This window comes from Miscanthus floridulus, chromosome 1 (assembly GCF_019320115.1).
Source record: "Miscanthus floridulus cultivar M001 chromosome 1, ASM1932011v1, whole genome shotgun sequence".
Lineage (NCBI taxonomy): Eukaryota > Viridiplantae > Streptophyta > Magnoliopsida > Poales > Poaceae > Miscanthus > Miscanthus floridulus.
Genome location: NC_089580.1, coordinates 119,484,820 through 119,495,911, shown reverse-complemented (window position 1 = coordinate 119,495,911; position 11,092 = coordinate 119,484,820). Strand labels below are relative to the sequence as shown.

Sequence of the window (11,092 nt, the reverse complement as noted above, 5' to 3'; positions counted from 1 at the left end):
CACAGATCCACGACTGGCACGACTTGGTGAGGGTCTTCGTCAGAAATTTCTAGGGCACCTACGTGCGCCCTGGGAACTCCTGGGACCTCAAAGGTTGCCGCTAGAAGCTAGATGAATCTCTTCGAGATTTCATCCAGCGCTTCTCCAGGAAATGCACCGAGTTGCCCTGCGTCAGTGACTCGGAAATCGTCCAAGCATTCCTCTCTGGCACCTCCTACCGAGACCTGGTCCGAGAATTGGGCCGGAACGTACCAACCACAGCGGCCGTACTCCTCGACATCGCCACCAACTTCGCCTCGGGCGAAGAGGCGGTTGGGGCCATCTTCCCCAACAACGACGCCAAGGGGAAGTAGAAGGACGAGGCCCCCGAGGCCTCGCCCACCCGTGTCCCCAAGAGAAAGAAGAAGGGTCGCCCAGGGAAGCAAGAGGTCCTCGAGGCTGGCCATGTCGCCATAGCAGATCACAGGAATCCCCGAGGCCCTCGGGGCCCCGGGCTATTTGATGACATGCTTAAGAAGCCCTGTCCTTACCATCAAGGTCCGGTGAAGCATGCCCTCAAGGAGTGCACCATGCTCCAGCGTTACTACACCAGGCTTGGGCTCCCCGACGACGATGACGCCAGGAAAAGGGGCGCCGGCGAGAGGGACGGCAATAAAGATGATGGGTTCCCCGAGGTACGCAACGCCTTCATGATCTTCGACGGACCCTCGGCATGCCTCATGGCACGCCGGCGAAAGAGGGAACGCCGGGAGGTCTTCTCGGTCAAGGTGGCCACCCCCCGGTACCTCGATTGGTCTCGGGAGGCAATCACCTTTGATCGGGATGACCACCCTGATTATGTTCCAAACCCTAGGCAGTACCCGCTTGTCATCGACCCGATCGTCGGCAACACCCGGCTTACCAAAGTGCTCATGGACGGAGGCAGCAGCCTCAACATCCTCTACGTCAACACTCTAGAGCTCCTGGAGCTCGACTAGTCACGGCTCCGAGGTGGTTCCATGCCCTTCCACAACGTCATGCCAGGAAAGCGCACACGACCCCTCGGGCGCATCGACTTACCCGACTGCTTTGGCACTCCCTCCAACTACCGCAAGGAGGTCCTCACCTTCGAGGTGGTTGGATTCAAGGGGGCTTACCACGCCATCTTGGGGCACCCGTGCTACGCCAAGTTCATGGCGGTCCCCAACTACACCTACCTCAAGCTCAAGATGCCAGGCCCCAACGGCATCATCACCGTCAAGTCCACATACGAACAAGCATACGACTGCGACGTCGAGTGCATCGAGTACACCGAGGCCATCGTGGAGGCCGAGACCCTCATCGCCGATCTTGACCAGTTTGGTAGTGAGGTTCCCGACGCCAAGCGGCGTGTCGGGACCTTCGAGCCCACGGAGGCCGTCAAGCTCGTCCCTATCGATCCCACCGTCCCCAACGGCCAAGGACTGAAGATCAGCGCCACCCTCGACAGCAAATAGGAGGCCGTGCTCGTCGACTTTCTCCGTGCGAACATCGATATGTTGGCGTGGAGTCCCTCGGACATGCCGAGCATACCAAGGGAGGTCGCCGAGCATGCCTTAGATATCTAGGCGGGCTCCAGGCCGGCGAAGCAGCGCCTGCGCTGGTTCGACGAGGAGAAGCGTAGGGCCATCAGCGAAGAAGTGCAGAAGCTCATGGCAGCCGGGTTCATCAAGGAAGTATTCCATCCAGAGTGGTTGGCTAACCCTGTATTAGTCAGGAAGAAAAGTGGCAAGTGGAGGATGTACGTGGACTACACTGGTCTAAATAAAGCATGCCCGAAGGTCCCATTCCCACTACCATGAATTGACCAAATCGTCGACTCCACTGCAGGATGTGAAACCCTCTCCTTCCTTGATGCGTATTCCGGTTACCACCAAATCAAGATGAAAGAGTCCGACCAGCTCGTGACTTCTTTCATCACTCCATTTGGCATGTACTGCTACATAACCATGTCGTTCGGCCTTAGAAACGCAGGGGCTACTTACTAGCGGTGCATGATCCAAGTCTTTGGTGAACACATCGGGCGAACCATTGAGGCCTACATGGATGACATCGTAGTCAAGTCCAGGAAGGCTGGTGATCTCATCGGTGACTTGGAGGTTGCCTTCACATGCCTCAGAGAGAAGGGCATCAAGCTCAACCCTAAGAAGTGTGTCTTCGGGGTTCCCCGAGGCATGCTCTTGGGATTCATAGTCTTAGAACGTGGCATCGAGGCCAACCCAGAGAAGGTCTCGGCCATGACCAACATGGGCCCAATCCGAGACCTCAAAGGGGTACAGAGGGTCATGGGATGCCTTGCGGCCCTAAGCCGTTTCATCTCGCGCCTCGGCGAAAAAGGCCTGCCCCTGTACCGCCTCTTGAGAAAGTCTGAGCGCTTTTCTTGGACCACTGAGGCCGAGGAAGCCCTCGCTAGGCTAAAAGCACTGCTCACCAACCCCCCGTCCTAGTTCCGCCCACCGAGGGCGAGCACCTCTTACTCTATGTCACTGCGACGACCCAAGTGGTCAGCACGCCCGTAGTAGTCGAGAGGCAGGAGAAGGGACATGCTCTACCCGTCCAACGACCTATCTACTTCATCAGCGAAGTGCTCTCCGAGACTAAGATGCGTTACCCCCACATCCAGAAGCTGGTCTACGCCATAGTCTTGGCTCGACGCAAGCTACGTCACTACTTCGAGTCCCACCCGGTGACTGTGGTGTCATCTTTTCCTCTAGGAGAGATAATCCAAAACTAGGAGGCCTCGGGTAGAATAGCCAAGTGGGCTGTCGAACTCATGGGGGAAGGTTTGTCTTTCGCACCTCAGAAAGCGATCAAATCACAGGTCCTGGCCGACTTTGTAGTCGAGTGGACCGACACACAGCTGCCACCCGCTCAGATCCAATCAGAATGCTAGACCATGTACTTCGATGGGTCTCTGATGAAGACTGGGGCTGGCGCGGGCCTGCTCCTAGTCTCACCCCTCGGAGTACACATGCGCTACATGATCTGGCTTCACTTCGCCGCCTCCAACAACGTGGCCGAATACAAGGCCCTCATCAACGGCCTGCAAATCGCCATCGAACTGGGAGTGCGATGTCTCGACGTACAGGGTGATTCGCAGCTCATCGTCGATCAGGTGATGAAAGAGTCAAGCTGCCATGACCCCAAAATGAAGGTGTACTGCATGATAGTACGTTGCCTAGAGAACAAGTTCGACGGTCTCGAACTCAACCATGTTGTGCGAAAGTACAATGAGGCCGCGGACGAACTGGCAAAAATGGCATCGGCGAGGGCCCTGGTCCCCCCAAACATCTTCACTAGAGACCTCCGCAAACCTTCCATCGACTACACCCCGGCGGCGGAAGATGGCTCACCGGTCAAGCCCGTCGAAGGGCCCGAGGCCCCCTCTGCCGCCGAGGCCTCCGCAGTCGAGCCTGAAGTCATGGAAATCAAAGCAGAGCCTCCCGAGGCCGACCAGGGTACGGACTGGCGAGCCCCGCTCCTTGATTACATCATCCGGGGAGAGCTCCCTGCAGACAGGACCGAAGCCTGATGGCTTGCACGACGAGCCAAAACTTATGTCCTCTGCGACCGTGAGTTGTACAGGCGAAGCCCGTCAGGCGTCCTCCAATGATGCATCACTACTGAGGTAGGCCAGGCCCTGCTTTGGGACTTGCACGTGGGAGCCTGCGGGCACCATGCAGCACCTCGGACACTCATCGGAAATGCCTTTCGCCAAGGTTTCTACTGGCCAACGGCGGTTGCCAATGCCACCAAGCTAGTATGCTCCTGCGAGGGATGTCAGTACTATGCGCGGCAAACGCACCTCCCGGCCCAAGCCCTCCAAACCATCCCCGTCACATGGCCATTCGTCGTGTGGGGTCTGGACATGGTTGGGCCTCTGTAGAAGGCCCCCGGGGGCTACACCCACCTGCTGGTAGCCATCGACAAGTTCTCTAAGTGGATTGAGGCTCGCCCGATCACGCAAATCAAATCCAAGCAAGCGGTTCTATTCTTCACTGACATCATCCACAGGTTTGGGGTTCCTAACACCATCATCACTGACAATGGGACACAATTCACCGGTCACAAGTTCCTGACGTTCTGCGATGACCACCACATCTGGGTGGCCTGGTCGGCCGTAGGACACCCTAGGATGAATGGCCAAGTAGAGTGTGCCAACGGCATGATCCTACAAGGCCTTAAGCCAAGAATATTCAACCGGTTGAAGAAGTTTAGCAAGAAATGGCTTGCCAAACTCCCGTCAGTCATCTGGAGCCTAAGAAACACCCCGAGCCGAGCCACGGGATTCACACCGTTCTTCCTGGTCTATGGAGCCGAGGCCATCCTCCCCACTAACTTAGAATATGGTTCCCCGAGGCTATAGGCGTACAACGAGCAAAGCAACCGCACTACCCGTGAAGGCACCCTCGACCAACTGGAGGAGGCCCAAGACATCGCGCTGCTACACTCAGCCAGGTACCAGCAAGCCCTACGATGCTACCAAGCCTGGCGCGTCCGAAGCCGAGACCTGAAGGTGGGCAACCTGGTGCTAAGGTTGAGGCAGAGCAACAAGGGCCGCCACAAGCTGACCCCACCCTAGGAAGGGCCATACATCGTCGCTCAAGTGCTAAAGCCTGGGACCTACAAGTTAGCCAACGAGAAGGGTGAAGTCCTCACCAACGCTTGGAACATAGAACAGCTACGTCGCTTCTACCCTTAAATTTCCGAGCATTGTATATTTTGTTTCTCGAAATACATTAAAGAAGCGTCTTTAGTTGTTCTAATTTTTCGAGAAACCCCCATCAAGGGGAACCTGTCCCATACCAGGACAAGTCGATAACAAAAAAAAACCTAAGGACCAGAGGTTTGCCTCAAGAGCAAAAGGCTGGCTGAGTTGAGAGACAAGCCTACGCCTCCAGGCTACGGCAACTCCCTCACCACCTTTCACTCGAGAGGCAGCCCAGGCTCTGAGGGGGTTTTTTCAAAAGGACTTGTCTAGAAATCGGAACAGAAGGTAAAACGCTTTACGATAACGCTTCAAGGGAGACTTGGCCATGCCTCCGCATGGCTGAACCTCCCTCGGGGGCTAGAAGGGGGGGAACCCCCCTAAGTCCCGGACACCATTTCTTAATTGACCCCCCTAAGTCCCAGACACCATTTCTTAATCGATTTTCAGTTAAATTCCTACGCCAAACTCTCTCTAGCGCGCTCTAACAGATCATTTGTAAAGAACCTAAGGACCAAATGTATGTCTCAAGGCTAAAAGGCCAGCTAAGCCATGAGAATGACCTACACCTCTGGGCTACGGCAACTCCCTCACCACCTTTTACCTGAGGGACAACTTAGGCTCCAAGGGAGTTTTTACAGATGATACGTTTGGAGGTGAGACAGAGGACAGAGGCTCGGAAATACAATAAAGCGATTAGAAAAAACGTATATATACAAGCACCTCACAAAGGCCTCGATGGCCACAAACGTCATGATATAGTAATAAATCTAACTTATTACATGGCCCCCTCGGCCCAGGTCAAGGCGCAGGGTCTCCCGTGTCGGTAGACGGCGAAGGAGGGACCACCTCCTCTTCGAATAGCTTCGCCAATGCCATGCCGGGGCCTTCGACTGCTGCTTCCAGCTTCGTCAGCTCCTCCTCGGCCTCGACGGCATCCTCGGACAGGACATAGCCGTCACTGACGCCTTCGATGTCGACGCCGGCGTAGTGCGAGGAGACGACGGCCAGGGCGCGTTTGACGCCTGTGTGTAGCGCCTCTCGCAGTTGCTGATGTGCTTGGCCAATCAACGCAGTCAGGCAGCTCCTAAGGGAGCTGCCCAATTGAACCCCCTCCATCTCTAGGGCCTTGCAAATGGCGTGAGCTACGCTCTACAGCACCTTGTGCTCCTCGATCTCACGATCGAGCACTGTCTGCAGCGCGACTGAGGCCTCGGTCAACCACGAGACCTCATCATCCAACCCTGCGCCAAAACAAGTAGAATGGGATTAAGCGTCAAAGAAAATAGGCCAAACGGGGGCGCGAGGCCTGCGGGACTCACCCTTGGCCTTCTCCTTCCAGCGCTAGACCTCGACTCGAGAGGCCTCGGCTGCCCTAGAAGCCTCCTTCTCTAGTTCTGCGTCGCGACAAGAAGTCAGGTGTCGAATGCGTGAAAAGACGAACAAGACAAAGGGAACAGGACTCACCCTCGGCCTTTTCCCTCCATTTTAGGGCCTCGCCTTAGGAAGCCTCAGCCGCCTTGGTGGCCTCTGCCAAGGCACCTTTCGTCAGCTCGTGCGCCTGCTGCTCCGCACCCAGCTGCCTGGCGGTGGCTATGGTGGTGGCCCTCACTTCTTCTGCCCGGGAGTTGGAGGCGTCTCGCTCGTCGGCCACCCGGGCCAGTTCCTCCTCTAGCTCCTTGACCCGTGCTGCCAAAGGGGCGACCTGCCCCTGAGCCGTGGCCGCCTCAGCCTCCCGGTTGTCACAGTGAAGACGGAGATCCTCCACCTCCACGCTCCGCGCTGACAGAAGCTCGTTAGCATGGGCGAGCAGCTCCCTCTGCCGACAGAGCTCGTCCCAGACGCCCCTCTCCCGCCGAAGGAACAGCGACTTCCTGAAGGACCGGGCCTCGAGCTCCTAGATAGGCAGAACACAAGTTGAGCACTACGAATAAACTCGGAGAAAGATGACATCACACGAGAAAAGGGGGATACGTACCTATGAAACCCCGGGCAGGTCATTGGCCACGACGAATAGCGCTGTCCGCAACGACCGTTCCGCCAGGCTACGGTACTGCTCGAGGGTGTCCCAGCAACCCCCCTCGGCCACGTCCTCAAGTGCAAAGATGGGCTCCCCCTCGGGGTCGTCCCGGCTCTGCCACCAGACGCGCGGGTGATCCCACCCGTACGGCTCAGGCCGCACTCACACGAGGGCCGCACTTCCCTCACCCGAAGTCGAAGCCGGTTGTTCCACGGCACTGGCCGCCCTGGCATCGGCCACCCCCTTCCCCCGGGAAGCATTGTCGGCAGGGATCGAGCGGACCTCCGCCTCCCGGGCGCTCCCTTGTACCGGAAGCACGCTCTGAATTGGCGGCAGGGTTGAGGCTTGCCTCGCCTCCATCTCCACCTCGAGGTCCACCGCCCTCGCCGCGCTCACTTCGGCCTCCACCACTTCGGCCCCGAAGTTCCTGGGCGCCGCAATCTCCACCACCTCGGCCCCTAAGGTCCGGAGGGCCTCGGCGACCGTGGGGGCCTCGACCTCGACCTCACCCTCGGTGGCCTCGACGACAGAGGGGGCCTCGACCCCAACCTCGCCCTCGGTGGCCTCCATGGCCGAGGGGGTCTCGGCCGCACCCACAGTGGCCTCGACAGCTGCAGGTGCTGCGGCCTCGCAGAGTGTAGGCTCCTCCTCCTCCTCTCGCCCCACGGCCGCCTGGGTAGCCCCTACCTGGGCGACCAACTCCTATACCTCCACCGCCCCTGGGGTGATGGAACCCATGCCCACCTTGAGCGCCTTGCGCAACGCAAAGGCAGGCACTTCCGCCTGACGCTTCTTGCTGAGGGCAAAACATGGTCAGACCCACGACCAAAACAAAAGCAGGAGATGTTAAAAGACTTCACTAGCGAAATACTCACCTCGAGCGGATGCCCAACCGCTTCTTCACCGTGTCCCTCCTCTACAACGGCGGCGGTGGCGCGGCCCCCGTATCCACCGAGGCCGGCCGACCTTCGCCGGACTCTGGCGCTCGCTCAACCCTCGGTGGAGCCGGCCCCGCAGCCGCCTGCTCCACCTCTGCCATCGAGCCCAGTGGGCTAACGGCGCGCTTTCCCAACGCTCTCGTCTCGGGCGTATCAGCCTCAGCCGTGGGGCGCGCGCTCATCTGCCCCGAGTCGCCGTCTCCTCCTCCTCCTTGGGACGCCAGACCGCCCGCCGACGCCCCAAGAACCATCTCCCTGACGTCAGGGAGGCGGTCGAGGGGACCCCGCTCCACCTCACCACCATCATCGCCGCTCGAACCCTCCACTGACGTCGACGGAGATGCCTCCACTGGGAGACCCTCGAGCTTCTGCTTCCGGCGACGCTTTTCTAGAGCGTCGCGCTCAACGATCTTCTTCTTATGTTTTGCCGTCTTAGCGTCCTTCTTCTTCTGGGCCTTCGCGTATGCTCGGTTCGCCGCCCGCCGCTGTGCGTCTTTAGGGACGGGCGGTGGGGAGGCTCGTATGTCCCTCATCCCCTGCAAAAAATGACGAATACGAATAAGGGCTTAGGCCAAGGAGAGGAACAAGGAGGCCTCGGAGGCTGCAGCTGCACACAACTCACCAGGGAAAGGTACCCCGGCGTCGGGCGCATCGGGAACGAGGACAGGCCACCGATCTTCTGCCGCCCCTCGACCGCCTCGTTCACCCGGCGCAGAACCTCCTCGTCGGAGAGGGGCGTGGCGGACATCCAGATGCCATTGATCGGCTCGTCCGGCATCATCTCGAACAAACGTCGCCGCCGCGCCATCAGCGGCAGCACCCTCCGGCGATGGAAGGCCGCCATCGCCACTGCCGCCGTAAGGCCATGATCGCGCAGCCTCTCCAGCGCCTTTAGTAGTGGCCGCAGCCTGTGTTGCTCCTCGCTCGGGACGCCATACCACCAGTGCTCCAGCTGAACCTCCACTACCCTCCCAGTATAAGGAGGAAGGCCACCGTCATTGTTGCGGAGGTAAAACTAGCTGGAGTACCAGCGACGATTGGACGACGTAAGTTGGGTTGGGACGTAGAGGTTCAGCCGGTCCTGACGCACTTGGAGAGTGCAGCTGCCGGTCCTCGTCGCCTTCCTCGTGCCCGTCATACCCGTCGGCCTGGTGGTATGCGTCGCCCGAAATAGGTGAAGCCACAACTCCCAATGGGGAGGGATTCCTAGGTACCCCTCGTAGACGGCGACGAAGGTGGCCGCCTACGCAATGGAGTTGGGGTTGAAGTTGTGGAGCTCCACGCCATAGTAATGCGGGAGCGCCCGCATGAACCGATCCGCCGGAAGGCCGAAACCACGCTCGTGGAAGGACACGAAGCTCATGACGTAGCCGTCGTGAGGCCTCGGCTCTAGTTCGCCTCCCAGAGCCATCCACTCTAGCCTGCTGGGATCGGTGATCGGGCGGAGGAGACCGAAGTCGACGAGCGACTGCAGCACCCCCACGGTCACGTTAGACCAATCCCATGGGTCCGCTGGGAGGACCACGACGTTGGCCATGCGCACGGTGGAGGTCGCGACTACGGCGGTAAGGCTCGCTTTCTGCCTCTCACTCCCCCCTTTCTCCCTTCTTCCCGGTGCTCTCTGTTTTTCTTTAGCAATAGCTAGAAGGCAGCAAAGGCAGACACAGGCAAGGTAAGGGGAGAAGGGGCGAGGCTCGTTTCGTATTTATGCAGGGAAGGGAGCAAATCGTGGGCGATGAAATCGGGGAAGTTACCCCCAAAAAATTCGCTGCTGTTATCCAGATCCGGTCTTACCGCCCACGCGCCCACTCCCTCATTAATTGCGCGTACGGTTATGTCCCGTCGGCTGACACCACGTCACGTCCAACCACAGCAGCAGCAGGCGCCGTTTCGCCTCCCCAAAAAAGCCGCCTCAAAAGACGCGCTTGTCGTCGTTAGCCATAGGGAGAGAAATAACCCCCACCCGATTCCTTTTAGGCAAAGGAACTGGGCACCGAGTCCACTATGGTCCAGGGGTTCGAAGGCTGGGCCCTTAGGGGTTTTGACGGCCGCCCCAGGGCAACAGAGTCAGGGGCGACTACGGGCGAGCCTGTACGAGGCCGAGGCCCAAGCAAGCGAAACGCTTGGGACGCCCTATGTCGCGTCCGAGACCGGCAGGGAGGTCTCTGAATGGGATCCCACCATAGGGAGGCACCGAGCCACCGAGGCCCAGCGAACGGCCTCAGCACCCACTAGAGAAACCCTCCGGTACTCTTGGAGCGCGTCTCCGGACCGCTAGCCGACCCCCAGCGAACGGGGTACGGGCCTCCACTCAGACTTACCCGATAACAGCTCACCGGAAATGCCATCGCTCGCACCCACCGAGGGTAGCGTGGCACATTCCACCCCTCCTTCCGAGCGAAAAGGAAGCGCGAGGGTCGAACAAAAAGTTAGGAGAACCCCTGACGGCCCTCTTGCTCCATGCAGAGGCTAAGGGACTCTTCCTGCAAAACATTGCCGAGGCCCAGCGACTTAAGCTCGCACACGAGGGGGCTCGGCAAAACAAACCCTCCTTCCGAGCGAAAAGGAAGCGCGAGGGTCGTTCAAAAAAACAGAAGAACTCCTGATGGCCCTCTTGCTCCATGCAGAGGCTAGGGAGCTCCTTCTGCAAAGACGCCGAGACCCCGCGACCTAGGCTCGCACCCGAGGGGGGCTCGGCAGACAAACCCTCACACGCGAGGGGCGAACCAAAAGCCAGGGGGACCTTTGACCACTCTCTCGCTCCGTGCGAGAGACTCGGGGGCTCCTCCTGCAACTTTGCCGAGACCCAGCGGCTCAGGCTCGCACACGAGTGGGCTCGGCAAACAACCCCCTATCCGAGCGAAAAGGACGTGCGGGGGATGGACAAAAAAGTCGGAAGGACCCCTGACCGCCCTCTCGCTCCATGCGGAGGCTCAGGGGCTCTTCCTGCACCCAAGATAAAGGCAAGCGACCCAAGCCCGTTATGGTCCAGGGGTTCGAAGGCTGGGCCCTTAGGGGTTTCGACAGCCGCCCCAGGGCAACAGAGTCAGGGGCGACTACGGGCGAGCCTGTACGAGGCCGAGGCCCAAGCAAACGCTTGGGACACCCTGTGTCGTGTCCGAGACCGGCAGGGAGGTCTCCGAATGGGATCCCACCGTAGGGAGGCACCGAGCCACCGAGGCCCAGCGAACGGCCTCGGCACCCACTAGAGAAACCCTCCGGTACTCTTGGAGCGCATCCCTGGACCGCTAGCCTACCCCCAGCGAACGGGGTACGGGCCTCCACTCGGACTTACCTGATAACAGCTCACCGGAAATGCCATCGCTCGCGCCCACCGAGGGTAGCATGGCATCTTCCACCCCTCCTTCTGAGCGAAAAGGAAGCACGAGGGTCGTACAAAAAGCCGGG

The 11,092-nt window shown here is 59.3% G+C and overlaps 1 protein-coding gene across 1 annotated transcript; it reads left to right on the top strand.

The window, feature by feature from the left end:
• The first annotated feature begins 3,166 nt into the window (after window positions 1-3,166).
• Window positions 3,167-3,550, top strand: LOC136462231 (uncharacterized). Its single transcript, XM_066461369.1, has one exon. It carries the CDS (start codon window positions 3,167-3,169, stop codon window positions 3,548-3,550), a length of 384 nt encoding a protein of 127 aa, XP_066317466.1.
• Window positions 3,551-11,092: the final 7,542 nt, after the last annotated feature.

Excerpts from the sequence above, each read along its gene's own strand:
- LOC136462231 (XM_066461369.1), top strand. The coding sequence starts at position 3,167 with ATGAAGGTGTACTGCATGATAGTACGTTGCCTAGAGAACAAGTTCGAC.